The 15,680-nt window shown below is 46.2% G+C and overlaps 7 protein-coding genes and 1 non-coding gene across 8 annotated transcripts; 5 read left to right on the forward strand and 3 right to left on the reverse strand.

Annotated features, from left to right (window-relative positions):
* On the forward strand, nucleotides 1-1,101 carry M431DRAFT_89403 (hypothetical protein; the record flags this gene model as incomplete). Its single annotated transcript, XM_024924023.1, has 1 exon — nucleotides 1-1,101. The coding sequence occupies one exon, from the start codon at nucleotides 1-3 to the stop codon at nucleotides 1,099-1,101; it is 1,101 nt and encodes a 366-aa protein (XP_024772776.1).
* Nucleotides 1,102-2,190: 1,089 nt separating this feature from the next.
* Nucleotides 2,191-3,815, reverse strand: M431DRAFT_89133 (hypothetical protein; the record flags this gene model as incomplete). Its single annotated transcript, XM_024923983.1, has 4 exons — nucleotides 2,191-2,586; nucleotides 2,653-2,947; nucleotides 2,999-3,066; nucleotides 3,171-3,815. 4 exons carry the CDS (start codon nucleotides 3,813-3,815, stop codon nucleotides 2,191-2,193), a joined length of 1,404 nt encoding a protein of 467 aa, XP_024772777.1.
* Nucleotides 3,816-5,698: 1,883 nt separating this feature from the next.
* Nucleotides 5,699-7,214, forward strand: M431DRAFT_6684 (hypothetical protein; the record flags this gene model as incomplete). Its single annotated transcript, XM_024921713.1, has 2 exons — nucleotides 5,699-7,101; nucleotides 7,160-7,214. The coding sequence occupies 2 exons, from the start codon at nucleotides 5,699-5,701 to the stop codon at nucleotides 7,212-7,214; spliced, it is 1,458 nt and encodes a 485-aa protein (XP_024772778.1).
* Nucleotides 7,215-7,939: 725 nt separating this feature from the next.
* On the forward strand, nucleotides 7,940-9,146 carry M431DRAFT_556142 (hypothetical protein; the record flags this gene model as incomplete). The annotated part of the gene is made up of 2 exons (XM_024921436.1): nucleotides 7,940-8,450; nucleotides 8,517-9,146. The coding sequence occupies 2 exons, from the start codon at nucleotides 7,940-7,942 to the stop codon at nucleotides 9,035-9,037; spliced, it is 1,032 nt and encodes a 343-aa protein (XP_024772779.1). The 3' UTR covers nucleotides 9,038-9,146.
* On the reverse strand, nucleotides 9,117-10,235 carry M431DRAFT_118643 (carbohydrate esterase family 5 protein). The gene is made up of 3 exons (XM_024912042.1): nucleotides 9,732-10,235; nucleotides 9,494-9,673; nucleotides 9,117-9,426 (listed from the first exon to the last, which is right to left on the reverse strand). Exons 1-3 carry the CDS (start codon nucleotides 10,086-10,088, stop codon nucleotides 9,256-9,258), a joined length of 708 nt encoding a protein of 235 aa, XP_024772780.1. The 5' UTR covers nucleotides 10,089-10,235; the 3' UTR covers nucleotides 9,117-9,255.
* A 1,995-nt stretch (nucleotides 10,236-12,230) lies between these two features.
* On the forward strand, nucleotides 12,231-12,311 carry M431DRAFT_t122. The gene has a single exon. It is a non-coding gene; the product is annotated as a tRNA-Trp (tRNA).
* Nucleotides 12,312-12,752: 441 nt separating this feature from the next.
* M431DRAFT_483280 (hypothetical protein) lies at nucleotides 12,753-13,761 on the reverse strand (the record flags this gene model as incomplete). Its single annotated transcript, XM_024916111.1, has 3 exons — nucleotides 12,753-12,859; nucleotides 12,925-13,431; nucleotides 13,485-13,761. 3 exons carry the CDS (start codon nucleotides 13,759-13,761, stop codon nucleotides 12,753-12,755), a joined length of 891 nt encoding a protein of 296 aa, XP_024772781.1.
* A 361-nt stretch (nucleotides 13,762-14,122) lies between these two features.
* M431DRAFT_521331 (hypothetical protein) lies at nucleotides 14,123-15,284 on the forward strand. The gene is made up of 2 exons (XM_024920462.1): nucleotides 14,123-14,448; nucleotides 14,511-15,284. The coding sequence occupies exons 1-2, from the start codon at nucleotides 14,242-14,244 to the stop codon at nucleotides 15,243-15,245; spliced, it is 942 nt and encodes a 313-aa protein (XP_024772782.1). The 5' UTR covers nucleotides 14,123-14,241; the 3' UTR covers nucleotides 15,246-15,284.
* Nucleotides 15,285-15,680: the final 396 nt, after the last annotated feature.

The raw sequence follows: 15,680 nt of genomic DNA on the forward strand, positions 1-15,680 counted from the left end.
ATGGAGTCGCACGTCTGTCAGTTTCTCGACTTGCCTTTTGAGCTTAGGCTCATGATATGGAAGTTGGTCTTACGACCGCTAGACCATAACCGCCCTGGTGCTCACTTCTTTTCCGTGGTCAACAGAGCGGATGGCGTCGAGGCGAGAAGACTCAGTGCTCGATGCCCAATCTATGCTGATAACAATCATTGTTCCGGCTATCATCTTGCAGCGCCCAAGTTTGATTCCAACGATGGCGGCCATTCTTGGACGAAGAACAATCCATCTGCATACGCCTGGGATTTTGGCATGTGGACTGCATGCAGAGAGTCTCGGCAAATCATCAAAGCACATTACGGGAAAGAAGACTGGACTACGAGAACCCGAAGGAGCTCTTCTTCCAGACCCTCTATGTACTCTTATAACCAAAGCTGCATTTCACTCACTACATCAGGGAATGGTGAGAAATGGCGCTTCCGTATTCACCCAAAGCAAGACCTGGTGTGTCTCCAGGCATTTGACCCAAGCACCATCAGCTGGTGGGAGAATGATGACGGCGGGGACATTTGTGTTGCTATGAATGCTTACAACCATTTCCATTTTCCGAAATTATTTCGCTTTGGCCATGTGGCGATAGCATATGACCCCAGCTGGTATAATACCGATGAGGAAAATGACAATTTCAATTTCGGGCATCTTTATGCAGAGCAAAGTGCTCGAGGCTTCTTCATACGCACTCTTGCCACTATCGACGACTGTGTTCACTGCTTTGGAGGTAACGACAAACACAAGGCTCTTTGGCTTATTGATTACAATTTGAAGCGAGTTCGCTATTGCAACAAGAGCAGTAAAGAGAGAAAAGTCTTTTACGGCAATGGCCAGAATTTCATGGAGGTCGAATATTGGTTATCTAGAAAAACCTTCTCGTCTGGCCGATACACTTCGGCGTTCGACTTTCTGGATAAACTCTACAGGCTACTCGAAGGCGACAGACCTTGCCACTATATACATCACAGAATTGGCGCAACCGGCTGTAATGTGTGTAGGGGAAACGACTATAATCCCAGATCTTACCTAATCTATCGTCAGGTTCGTGTGTTGATGTGCGAGGAGAGCACATGAGAATCTGTGGTTGAGATCAAGATGATCTCGGGATAATAAGATCTCGTTTTGAAGGGGGGATAAGAAAGGGACTTGCTCAAATGGGATTTGCTTCACATATATCTTGGGAATTTATACTGGGCTGCTCGCCGTACGCGTCTACTCAATAGCTCTTTCGTTGTGCTCAAAGGAGTCACGCATTCTTTTCTTGCTTGGGCTAATAGGGCTCATTTGCTCAAAGATGAGAAAGGTCTTCAGATTTACGGAAATATTTACACGTTCTATCGATTATTGTTCCCTTGGTGACTCAGAATGCGGTTGCACTAACTTGGGCAAATGACTAGGAGACGCATACACTTATGACCTGGAAGCCTCGCATACTAGAACCTGAATAAGATATTGAAAAGCATCTTAAGCAGCCCCTATCATTTTTATGCTGTGCTTGAGTAAGTGCCTTATGACCGAACTGCTGAGTCTTTGTGTCAGTTGTCTAATCTCTTGCTGTATTCAGCGGTAATACAATCCACCCCCTTGTCTCTATAAGCAAAAAATTAGAAAGTGATCTATGCTGATAAATTGGAATTCGAGATGCACATAATCTTTCTCGCCTTCTAACGACTTTGTCGCAAGTAATATATACCTGCCTCTACGTTTTCGAACACACATTTTGTGAAATCGTCATGCATGTTCTATTCTGAATCTAGTATATCTAATGGTTGTATATACGCATGTGTAATATGTACAGAAGTCAAGTCGGCTTAGTTCTTCTTTGTTTTAGAACCCGGGACAGGATTTAAGTCCATCCATCATGTTGAACTCTCTTTCCACTGTGTGTGTACCATTTGAGGCAATCAAGTCATACGTTCGGATGTACGTGCCAGCCTGGTTGTTAGGGAAGTCTTGAGGAATGACTCCCGTGGCAATGGAGGCATTGTAGAGAGTGTATCCTGATCCACTGATGGGTCCAGCCTTGACAAAGTCGAGGGGAACAGACCCAACGGCAGGAGTAAGAGACAATAGGGGCTCTGGGACATGCACGATGGCCTTTAGTGTGTTGAGATAGGAGTCGTCGCGGATCTATTCCATATTGTTAGATGTTATTTGCAAGCGTCAGATTAAAGTGTGTGAGCTTACTGCAACAGTCAGGTTCATTAGTCCCTCAGTGTGTGTCTCGGTGCACGAGAGCTGCGGTTGCGTGAGAAGAGTGTCATCGAATGGGAATCCATTGCCGCCATTCGTATGAAGAGTGCTGTTAGTCACTCCGTTGATGTTGTCGATGACCTCGACGTCAAATCCGGAAATACCCTGGGCAAGAGGCACCTCAACCGTGAAGGGATACGTCCAGAAGGTAAGTGGGGGGTTTCCGTACATGACGTGGCCGGAAGCGAATGCTGGGATGTTGTTGCTAACAGTGCAAGGCTTAGCCGGTGTGCATGTCACTCCGGCACGAGGGTGGATGTGAAGCTTGATGGAGCGGTTGGGGTTGGCGGCGACAGTACCGATAACCTATGGTGAATTCCGTTAGTGAATCTTATTCTATGTTTCATCATTTGTAAAGACAAAATAACTAACTCGGATGTAGCCAGTCAAGCTCATCGTTCCGTTAGAGTTGACGGTAGCAAATAGACGTGATGGCTTCACAGGATAAGGCTGAAGAGGCTCGGTAAGAGTCACACCCTTGGGGACTGTGTTAATCATTCGCTCGAGCAGATCTTGGCACGTCTTGTAAAAGTAAGCAGGAGAAGTTGCCATGCGTCCAATTTCGATGCCTCCATCTGAAGCAAAGATTCTTGCATCAGATCTGGTGGTCTCATTGTGGCCAAAGGCAAGGGGGTTCTGTGTGACGTTGTTCACATATTGAACAGCACTTGCTTCATGTTAGCTGGTATTCTTTCTCAAGCAAGTGCTGATATCTTACACGGTGTTGTCGAAGGCAGTGAATCCTGAGTTGGTCGTGTCAAATGTCTGAGTGTTGTCATCTGTGGCCTGCGCGTAACCGTTAGCCCATCTTCAATTCTGAGTAGGCGGCCCCCAGTCCCATAGCCATGTTGACATGATCAAAAAGAGCATCTTACCGGATCATTTACAACGTCTACAATCTCCGGAAAGTCCACACCGTGAACTCCTCCAAGGGTATGACCGCATGCAACCAGTCCGATCATTTCCTGTGGAGTGAATCCCTGCTTCTGGAAGCTGGTAATGTGTTCATCCAAAGGCTGCTCGGGTCTGGGCACGCCTGTCGGGCCCGGGCCAGTGGCATCAACTCTACCAGCTCTGAAGGGAATCTCGACGCTTCCATTCGAGCAGCCATTTGCCGCAAACAGTGCCCCCATAGCAATAAGATCCGCCATCGACGACCGCGGTGTCAAAAAGGCAGCCAGGTTCATCAGCGTCTCGTTGAATCCAATACCTGGGTTCTCGTCACGGTTGACTTCAAATCCAATCGACGCGTCGATACCTCCTATTCCATTCTCAACATCCGCAGTTGCCATGTCGTGATATGCTGTACGCAGCCATTCTGCGGCGCCGTTACGGCCGGTGCCAAAGGTAACCTTTTCGCAAGGAACAATAAAAGTCGCAGGAGAGTTTTGGGAGTTGAAGCCTTGTTGCTCAAAGAGCATGCTCTCCAGGAGATCGGTGTTGGCTGGCCAGATTTGTTCCTTCTCGGCATAAGCTGAGCCAGCTACCAAGCCGAGTTTGGCGACGGCAGAGAGGAAACGATTTGACAACACCATGGTGAAAGTTTAGAAGCGTGTTACACCTATGGAGTTTTCGTGAGCTAGGAGTTTGTCGCCCCTGTTACAGAGGTTTCAACAACATAGTGGCATCTTATATAGCATCCGCCTGTCGCGTATGGTACGAGGCCGAAACCGAGAGCAACGTTGTGCCCATGTTCTTGGCCAAAGCCCGTCCCTGGTTCCTGAAGGGAATCATTCCTAAATTTTGGTCACCTTCCTCTTAAGACGTACTGGGAGCGCATTGAATAAGATATACCCTGAATCGCGGACGTAATATAAAGAGCAAAGAAAGTCTCCCGTGGTTGCAAAATTGGCATCCTCCTGTGAATAATTCCGCAAACGCCATTGGGTGCCTCGCGCAGCGGTCAGCCCGTAGCGCTGGCAATCATGCAAGGGCGAATACGACCTGCCTATAAAGCAAGATCTATGGTTCAAGTGAGGACAAGGTAAGTGCGTGTAATAAACAAGGGACTGCTGTAAGCCAGGATCCCTCTGATCTGAAAAACTTAGAGTTGGGTGAGATTTTAGCATACGGGGCTCATGAAAAAGACTTATAGCGGTTCGACGATCCACCACTGCCTTGTGAACTCTCGCCCGGCTTCCGGATGCATCGAACCATATTTGCTTGGGTATCGAGAAGTCAGCGTCTGGCTAGCCTTTACTGGCATGTGTGAAGCTGACACTTGGGGATCCCGTCTCTCCGTATTCCCGACTAAAATCGGCCATACAAATAACCAGTTGCTGTCTACGGCATAGGAATGGCACGGCGTACGTAAGATGAGCAGCATTGCACTTGAATACGCTTCGCGTGTTTATCACAACTCTCATAAGCTCATCCTGTCTAAACGGGTCTCCGGCAATGTGCCTTGTGCGGCATTTCGGCTTGTATTTGCTCAACACCAAACTAGGGATGATACAGGGGACGCATGGCAGACGTGTTAGCATAGTGCCTTTCTCACGAACAAGGTTGAAGAACATGTATAGGAGCGGTTTAATTTGAAGGAATCTAATTTGTACTTTGGACGAGACTTCTAGTGCTATAAAGTTAAATTCCTCCCCTCCCGGACGCGCGGCAGGACAATGGTCAGGGCCAGGTTTTAAGATCCGAGATACTCCCAGGCGACCGGGAGTACCCGTGTGGCGTAGATAAACTTCATGGTAACAGAAAGCTGGACGAACTGCATTAGATTCATCTAGAATCTCACAGTAGGTTAAATTTTGGAACGTCATAACATCCTCAAGATGCTGGAGCACCGGTTTCTCGATTCATGAGTTTTCTTATTGTGGCCTTGAAGAGTTTTGTCAATTGTCTGTAGTTGATCAAAGCTATAGTGGTGTTGCTAACTACCCACTGGAATGGAGGATCAACGTTGAGTGTCGTTATGAAGCGGTGATACAGATCACAATTGGTGAACGAGTCATCAGTTATTTTCACAAGCGTGTTTCTCGAAAAGTAAATAATTACAAGATTTCTTAGCCTCGAATGTCGAAAGAGATGTATAAGCAGTTGCTATTGTGGCTGTTCAACACTAAGGGTTTGCTAGATCTTCACTGCGCCATGAGAAACAAATAGTCCTGCTCAGTGGGATGCATCGCCGGCGGCAATAAGCCAATAAAAGTCCACCATCGGCTCCGCCGCGCTGCGCATGATGCCCATCATGGAAGTAGGCCTCCAAAAGACTTGGTTGGGCAGAAAATAAGCCGTAAGGCACACTTACTGAACGACCTAATCATATTTGCCTGCACCCTGGTGTCACGAACGAGATTTGCGTCGATTGACGAGAGAGGGCAGCCGATTTATATGCATCATTACTCGTGCATTAAAGATATATATATATTCCTGCTGTGTTATGAATAGCCACGAAGACGCATCAACGAGCATGAACGACAGCATCGACAACAACTTAAATCGCAAGTCAGGATTTCGACACCCCACTATCAAAAGTGCAACAGAAACTCGGCTACTTCAGATATCACGAAACCCAGCAGATCACAGTTGGCAATACGCTTTAGTTGTGGTGTTGCTAGAGGATCTGTCTTCTACCTCCTATAGAGCTCTATCTTATACATGGGGTAAGGCGACCTCAGCAGATGACCTCCGATCAATACAAGTCGGCAATCAGGCGTTCTTTGTACGACAGAACCTCTTCGACTTTCTTGCTTCAGCAACAGCCAGGGAAGAATGCGGACTTTTCTTTATCGACGCCGTGTGCATAAACCAGCTCGATTATGACGAGCGACAAGCGCAAGTCCAAGCAATGGCTTTGGTCTACAGCCGCGCAACATGCGTCATCTCCTGGCTTGGAACATTGCCACACGAGTATGACGAGGGTTGTCGAGCTCTGAGCCAAGCATCAGAAGTGTCTTGCGCAAGATGGTCAGAAAGGGAATGGAAGGCGCTCAAGTATCTCAGCTATGCGCCGTATTGGACCCGCGTCTGGGTTGTACAGGAAGTTTTGCTGGCTTCTCACTTGACGATATGGTGCGGACCTTTTACATTCTCACCCACGCTCCTCGGCAGAACACCACAAGTCAGAGAAGCTGTTTATACGAAATTTGGTGCGGACGGCAGGCCGAGTGTTTCGAGAAGCGATACAAGCCGACTACGCTGCCCATCAGAGGCCATTCTTGCACACAGAATGAGACTCGTTCCCCGGATGAAGAAGGACACTACTCCGGAAGGATGTCCTATTGGCACTCTGGAAGACATGGTGTCTGATCTTCAAAAGCCTTCAATGAGCTTTGAAACATATCAGTCTCGGGTTTCAGATGAGCTCCATAGCATCATGCGCAAATTCGGCCGCCTACAATGCACAGACATACGGGACCGTTTATACGGCTTCATCGGTCTACTCGATGAGAGGAGCCGCAAAAAGTTGAATCCAGATTACAAGAGGAGTGTTGAGTATGCCTTTTATCAGGCACTGAAATTTGGATTGTCGGAGCTATGCCCGGGTTATGGCGTCTCTAGTTGGGGACTTGGGGACTCCTGGATCTCATATTTCTGCGAGGTACGAGACGCCTTCAATATGGGTGATGAAATCAGCGTACGGATATTCCGCCAGGTATATCGCGAGCTCGATTTCAAGACACGAATGGAGGATGTCCTCTTTCAGGAACAGTGGGATATCAACTACGGTTGGAGAGGGGCCGATGCCGTTCACTATCACGCTTTTGCTCATATGATCCTCGATGATGAACTGGACGACGACGCATCTTCGGACACTCATAGCCCGCTATTGCTTAGGTTTCACAACAAACAACGGCGTTTATGTGAGAAGATGTGAGTTTTTCTCTTCTGGGCGATTGAAGATGTAACATTTACTGACCCAATTTCTTAGATCAATGAAGATTCGACGGAGACCGAAGGCTTCCTATAGTAGATTATTAACGTGAACAAGATTTTGATACCCATTAGAAGCAGAATAGCGATACAGTTAGATTCCGATGATCCAGCAGCATTTATGTATGTCGAGTCAAGTCGGCTCATCTAGGAAGAACGCGATGGCCCGAAAGAAATAGACTTGCCGACGAACACTAAGACTGAAGAATTAAGCCTTGAACATGCCAGATGAAAATAGTAAACTTCTACGCAGAGCATCAGGTGAGTCATGCGACAGGAAAAGAAGAACTACCTACTATGACCAGGTAGCCTGCCAAGTGGACAAAGCGAGACCGTAAAGTAAATAAGTGTATGCATTCAGCAATAGCAACACCCAATCAGTTTAATACTAAGTGTTAGACAAATCCAGTTATAATAGCGAATATTAAAAATACATAACTATACTAGCAGTTATTAAAGAAATATAGCTATAGTAGCAGATATCTAAAGAAGGCGTTTAGTTCATCGCATGGGTGTTCGAAACCTTCTCAGCCTCGGTTTTCCTGTCCTCCACTTGCCTGCGCCTAAACTATCGTCTACTAGCAGACAGCCACAAAAGCCAGACCGCAACGCCTCCACCCAAAGGGCTATACACTCTTTGTATTTTTCTTATACTTTGGAGACTGGCTAGAAATCTCTCGACTATAAATAAACAAAACAACCCTTCTCCCGGACCGCGACTTGTTACATCATACATCATAACAAACGTTGCAATCACTACTTCTTCTCTCGATTATACATGCATCGAACACTTGGACGAAAACAACCAACAAAGAGGGTCAATATGGAACTGGAAATTGAAGAACTCACCGTCACCCTGGGATCGACGCAATTGGAAAGAATCGGCCAAGGCCACTGCGGGACGGTGTGGGCAGTCCATTGTTCGGATTGCAATGGGCATCTTCACATGGCCATGAAGCGTGAGGATGGCGCCCCTGGAAGATCAATCACTCTTGAATACCAAATGCATCAAAAATTACTAAAAGCTTCCCTACCATCTCGATTTACCTCTTTCGCCATACCTAGATCCTTTGGATACTTGGCTTCTCAGGACAGCGCGACTTGGTCCGGCATTCTCCTAAGGCTGCCTGCGAATTACACAGGATGCAACGCTATTGTTAGCGAGAAGATTGTACCAGTTTCAACTTCCATTAGGAGGCATCTTGTGCAAAAACTTCGACCTGATGTCAACGTGGAAGACGTCATAAACAGCCAGAGCAACGAGCATTGTCTCATTCGACCGTATCTTGGTCGCCGAAGATACCGTCGCAGTGAGGCCGAGCCAGCTACTGGACAACCGAGACAACGATTACGAGCATTCAGTTTGCGAAATTTCCCATTACACTTGGATCAGATGGAGCAACTTGGGATTGATGCAGGAGATTATGCGATAGGAATGGCAGATGCTCTTGCTTTCCTGCACTGGGTTGCGAAGGTAGACGGCAATGATGTCGAATATGTGCTCGCACAGCCTCGAAGCGATTCCGATACTGCCTCAACTCAGGGTCAGCTCGATGACAGACACTTAAATAACACCAACATATTAGGTCCTCATGCATTGTGGATATTGGACTTTGATCTGTGCAGGGATTTGATTTTCGATGAAAAAGGCATTGAGCAAGCCTGTAAGGCGTTTTGGCGCAACGATCCATTTTATCCGCGACCTGGTAGTTCTAATACAGAGAGCCAGAGGCTTTGGGCAATATTTGAAGAGCGATTCATGGTATCAAGCGCTGAGGCGTTGAGATCCGAGCCGGACCAGATTAAACAGCTCCCTAAACGTCTGATAGAGATGATCAAACAGGCAAAAGGAACTATGACAATTGGTAGTAATTAGGCAAGGGCGCCTTGGAGAAACTATGGAGGATTTATGATTTATAATAACGGCAAGATTTTAATAAAATATGTTCATTTTTTTACATTTAGTAGCCACAAGATCAATTGCTCCAGGCATGCATGAAATAAAGAGCAACATCTTGCTACTCAACTGCATCCATTCCATTGTCCGACTGGCCCAAAGCAAACCCCGGTTTTCAGATGCGACCATCCTCTTAGTTATTGAAGTTTGCTGTTGACAAAGGAGAGAGCCTGCTGTCCATACTCCTGACCATAACCCTGGTGAGTGTTTGCGTTGTTTCCGTTGCAGCAGTAGGGGTCTGAAGCATCGCAGTACGACTTGATCTTTGATCCGCTGGGGCAAACGAAGCCAGCAGGGCGAGCAGCAAACTAATACACGACACATTAGACACAGCACTTGTAAGAGGTCAATCTTTGAAAGAGGTCGAATACGTACACCCTGGGCTTGGCAAGATCCAACATTGTACGCCAGTCCGCGGACATAGCGAGGGTCGCCCATGAAGATTGCGGCCCGGATGGCACTGACTGCTCCCGCAGAGAGAGGGACAGCGGTGTTTGGGTAGCCATTTCCAGGGTCACCTCCTCCACATAGCGCGTCATCCATGATTTGGCCACCCTGTGCGATATGTAAGTATATGTATTGCATTCCGTCAATACACTCAAGGGACACAGACCTGCGAGTATCCAACCAACACAAGCTTTGTGTTGGGGCATTGGTTGTGATAGTTGTTCACTGCCTGGACAACAGCATTGATACCAGCCACCACAGAGTTAGCATAGCTAATACCACCGCATTGGCTCTGACCACCGCAAGCTGGGTAGTTGATGGCCTCGGCCGTTGTTCCGGGATGAGAGTTGACAATTAGGTTCACAACAGTACCAGAAGAGCCATATCCTGGTGGTGCTGTGGTTTCACGGGCGCCAAAAACGTGGATTCCGGGGCATTGACGCTTCTCCAACTCCACTGGGCTGGCCGTGGCGAGAAGAGCCTGGCTCAGCAAGAAAGTAATGGTGCTCTTAACTGATGGCATTTTACTTTGATGAGAAAATATTTATGGGTGAAAGTCAATTGCTTGAGTTGAATGAATGGTAAGATACTGGTCGTTCCAAGGCATAACTTTGCTTAGAGAAATTAGGGGATTATATAGAAACGAGTACTTTTATGAAGTAGTTTGACGATATTGATGATCAGATTTATTTACAGTGTCTAGGTGTTTGTCTTCACCAGCCGCTTATTCCAGTTTCATGCCAAAGCCCCAATTCGCTCTAGTTACCGTTGTATTCCTTTTCCCCAGCCAGCCATCCAGATGATGCTGAGGTTTAGGCTAAATCAGTTCCGCTGCAGCCATGAACACCGATTGGATGCTCTATTATTATTCATTGCCAGCGAAACGTGTCTGGCATTCTCGTCACTGCACATGGGATAATATGTCAATGGAGATCGTCAGCCAGCTTGTCATCGTATTGATCAAAGCACCAATAGATCACATCGATTGTCTAGCTCAAACCCTTTGGACCGAGGAGCCGACATGCAGGTATCTCAATTACGCGGCTTCTTGGACAAAGGTCAGTCTCCTCTTTTGCCGGGCTCGTCCGCATATTCGCGGGTCCTTGTACGACTCCAATCTTCTGCATGGGGAATGTGTAATGCTTATTACGACCACCGGGTAAGTTGCTCAGTAATACGAACCTGGCTTGACTTTGTCCCAATCGTCACACTTGCTATGCCACAACCATAATTCTGAACACCTACTGTTTCACAGACCAACAGATTTAAAAGTTCAATAGAAATATAGGCCATTACTCACAACAACTCAAAGTGTACTGTCTCATAGATTTAGAAGCTTTTTAGCTACAGTCTTCCTTTGGAGAATGGTCATATGAAGGAGTCCAATGTTGATTAGGTGTCCATTTGCCAAGGTTTCTTATATTAATATGTTAACTTTAAAAATGCCCTATGTGCCGGTTAATCTGCATCCAACATTCTAGCCTTCTCTCCCCATATCTCCACATTGTCCAATTGCAGGTCATCTCATGCAAGTGTTACTAAATAGACCGAGAAATGGGGGCTGAAGGGCGTTTCAACCCCACACTGGGGTCGGATGCTTATTGTGAGAGAGGTTGCAAAGAGACACCATGATGCAACCTTTCGGCAGATTTTTCAACGTGGGAGCGCTGGATCTTGAACATCTAATTGGTAGGCTAATTGTAATTACTTAGCCGGACGCACCCCAGATCTGCAAGGTCAGTCGCGACCACCCGAAGCCTGACTTAAGGTTTGAATGACTGGACATTAGAGATGTGAATTCTGCTTGATCCGCTGTTAGATGACTTGGCATGAAACGTGATTATTAACTTCATCTGGATATGCCATTAAACCGGCATTTGTGAAGTTTAGGCAATACTCTTGCCTCTTTTATTGACAAAAGATGAAGAGCCGGGCCCACAAACCTTTACTGAGCATCACACCGACTCTACTTAACCGTCATTTCCGTTATGTGATTCAACCTGGATGCAAACACAAGTATTCGCGAGAACTCCTTGTGACTTCATTGTATTTCTGTTCATGTGTAGTTATGCGCTGAGATCTCATGTGTCGGGGCAAAAGTTGCTAATTATCTGCTATGTCACTGCTCTAGCCGTCTTCAGGTGAAGAAGATCTCCGCCAAAAGTAGCGTTTGCCGTAAAGAACTGCTTATTTAGGGTAGAGGGTTGGTCTCTGCGACATCCTCTCGTTGATGCTATATAACGATAGCGGTCTCGCTATAAATAAAGTGCAAAATTTGTTTCAATAATATTGTGAGCGGGATTGAAGTCAATTTGTCCCGGTCGGTGTGATACGCCTCATTTCATTGTTTGTTTTGCGTGGGAATGTAATGCTGTGTTTTATTCTTTGTGCTCAGTTGAACTAGAAATTAGGCAATTTAGAATCAAGAGGTGAGTGCAGTCTGACGAGACATTCATCTACACCAAAAGAAATGATTACACAAGGGCTGATTCATCAAGACCTGATAGCCAACGGAATTAAATAAAACAAAACATATCTTGGGTGATTGATCTAGTTTCAATCTCGCAATTCGCTACACTCTTTTCTCCTGGATTTCTATGGAAGAAAATCGTTCGGTTTGCAAGACAGCTCTATAAGTGCAAATATTTTGGTTAGCCAATCAACAGGACCCATGGCGCAACGGTAGCGCGTCAGATTCCAGCTCGGAATCTCCTGAAGGTTATCCGTTCGAATCGGGTTGGGTTCAATACCCTTCAAACTCTCTTTTTGCTTCTGCCTCCATTTGTTTGCAGTGCTTCAGTTTCGTTCACTGAAAATTGACCCATGTGAGACTTCTTTGTCTTCGCATATTATTTTTTTCTTCAAATACCTACCATCACATGTTACTCGACACATAACGAGTTGCCAATCGCTGCTCTACCACTCTAGTTGGGACATTGGCGCTATTTACTCCCTCATTACCACGTTAGTTGGTCAAAGTAACGAATAAACGGACGCAAAGAACGGATACGCTGCAACCCAATCAAGACAGGTGAATTCTAGGCAGAAGAGCCATCATTTTCTGATTTGACTTATATTCTACCAATACGCTTCCTTATACTATAGTCTTTTGTCCAAGTCCTCGGCTTTGGTCTATGAGTCTAGGTTCAATGCGTGATTACGGAACTCACTCCCAAGACACAAAATCTCAATCAAAAACAACGCCGTTCCTCAGAGTCCCAATGCCAGAAATGTTTACTTCCATTTGAGTTCCTGGCTGCAGCCATTTAGGAGGATTGAAGCCTGCACCCACTCCTAATTGAGAACCGAAAGTTAGTTGATATGTAAAATGCGTTGCCCGGGTATCGCATAAGACTCACCACCAGGCGTTCCAGTCATGATAACGCTTCCGGCCTCAAGTGTTGTTCCCTGACTTAGATAGCTGACAAGCTCAGCGCAGTCAAATAAAAGATCGGAGACACCTTCATCTTGGCGGACTTCTCCATCGACAATTGTCTTCAATTGAAGCTTTGATGGATCGTCAACCAGCTCAGAAGACACCAAACATGGACCTAGGGGGGCATAGGTATCAAATCCTTTGCTGAATCCCCACTGAGGCACAGGACCTGCCAGAGTTTTGTCTCGCTGCAGCTTGCGTGACGAAATATCGTTGCCACAAGTATACGCTGCGATGTAAGAAAGTGCATCTTCTCGAGATACATTCTTGGCTGGCTTTCCAATCACAAAACAAAGCTCGCCCTCGTAATCCGCCTGTTCGTCTTGCGCAATCTTTGGAATATGGACGAGTTCATCATGGCCAATGACGCAGGTCGATGGCTTGAAGAAAATGAAAGGATATGGTGGAACTGTTCTGTTGGCTTCTCTAACTGTAAAATAGTCAGCTTCTTGTCATGGAAACATATATAACGTAGTCACTGACTGTGTTTGGCATAATTGAGCCCTACACATCTCAGTACAGGTACTTCATTTTGTGCAAGCGGTCCAAGTAATTTCTTGACTGTGACAACTTCTTCGGTCACTTTAGTTTCTCCTGTGGTATCGTATATGTCGTCCCCAATAATGATCTTAGCCTTTAGTTTTGTTTCTTCTGTGGTAGAGCCTATATCAAAATTTGGTGATGGGAGGATGGGCTCTCCACGAAGAATCCGACCATCGGTCGCCACGAAGCGAATGAGACGCTGCCAAACAACCTTCATCTTCGTAGACTTGGATACAAGTATACAATGCTAACTACACCAAGCTATTCGATGACGGATATTAATTTAAATCATTGTTTATTTCATGAATCACTAATACTAACAATCCGGGGATCTGGGGACGGTATCCGAACGGGTTCGATCGGTGTAAGCCACATTCCGGGGATGTTTCGGACGCATTTCCGGCGGGGGCAGTTAACATGAACTCTCGGGTTTATTTGCCTTTAAACGGTTTTAGAGCGTGGAGTGGCGCTAGATATGTGATCTTCTTGCATAAGGTGCTTAGTCCCGAGTCCCGATCGGTTGGTTAGTTGACGCCGTCATAAGATCTTTCTCTGGCAGCTTTAATCCACATCAAATACTTATAAGCTTCTATCAAATCGCACAACTTCATTATTTATTTGAACCGTCTTAACTTTACCAACACATGCAAACCTCTGTAAAATAGCATCATTTGCTAGCATTATCTGACTTGTCACCATGACCGTGAAGGGGAAGCTGCCTTCTCCATCAGCGACAGTTGACGTTTCTGCGCTCCCCACTGGCAAACTCTACCTCCCCGATCGATGGCTCTTTGAAGATGGCGACAGTGATATGCAGAAAGCAAGACAATTCTCTCCCGATTTCAGCTTCCTAATCAGTCATCCATCTGGCGAACACATTCTGTTCGATCTTGGAATGAGAAAAGTGTGTTATTATTCGTCTTTCCATGAAGCGGTGCCGCCGTGCTGACAGCTCCTCCATGATAGGAACTGGAGAACAATCCGGACGTTATCCGGGCCGACTATCCTTACATTTCCCCAGTCGTACCGAAAGATGCCACCGATCTTTTGGATGAAGGCCCGGTAAAATCTTCTGATATCTCAACTGTTGTGTTTTCACACCTTCACTTTGACCACACCGGAGATCCAGCCAAGTTTTCTCATGCGACTTTTGTAACTGGCCCAGGATCTTCTGCAGCAACCACTCCGGGATATCCTAGAGCAGCCAAATCGCCATTTTTATCCGTCGTCATTGAACACCCAAAGTATCGAGAGCTTTCATTTGAGACAGATCCGTGGGTTCCGATCGGACCCTTTGAGCGTGCATACGATTATTTTTCTGATGGCTCATTCTACCTTATTGAGACACCTGGCCATATGCCTGGCCATTTAGGTGCATTGGCACACACAGGTACGGATGAATGGGTGTTTTTGGGTGGTGATTGTTGCCATCATCGCGCATTGCTAGTAGGAGCGCGACCGGTTAGTACCACTGTTGGTCCAAATGGGACACCAAGCTTTCATAAAGATCCCTTAACGGCCATCTCTACCATTGAGAAAGTAAATATGTTGCAGAGCGGAGGGGATGTAATGGCTGCATTGGCTCACGATGCTATTTTGGAAGGACTAATGCCTCTATATCCGGAGAAGCTCAATGGATGGAAAGGAGCTCAGTGGAAACAGGATATAGATGACATAGTAGAGCAGATGTACTCTCGGTAACAGGTCGGAAATAAGAAGTACACCAGAATGATGGTGTTTTAACAAATCAGGCTGACTTCTATGAAGCTAATTTGGAAAGAATCCAAGATTTCTTTTCCGAATAAAGAGTGATTCTCTTCATCGGGGAGTATCCTAGATGAGACGCTGTAAAAAAAGATGACTAGGGAGTATGTCTGCGCTGTTCTGGCCGCCGGACTTGGTTGGCGCATTCTGCTGTTTCAATCGGCCTTTGTAGTATCGAGCTGTTAAGACGCATGTCGGACATGTTTTTAATTGGCGTATATGCCTCGTACTGTAAGATAGTGATTTAAAAAGCTATTCAATATTTATTAAAAGTATCTATTTGTACCTATACCTGATGTATATTACATAGACGTCCTCCTATTCTTAGGCTGATGATTGCGGAGATTCCCCAACCCTAACTCCGGTCCGTTG

This window comes from Trichoderma harzianum, assembly GCF_003025095.1.
Source record: "Trichoderma harzianum CBS 226.95 unplaced genomic scaffold M431scaffold_8, whole genome shotgun sequence".
Lineage (NCBI taxonomy): Eukaryota > Fungi > Ascomycota > Sordariomycetes > Hypocreales > Hypocreaceae > Trichoderma > Trichoderma harzianum.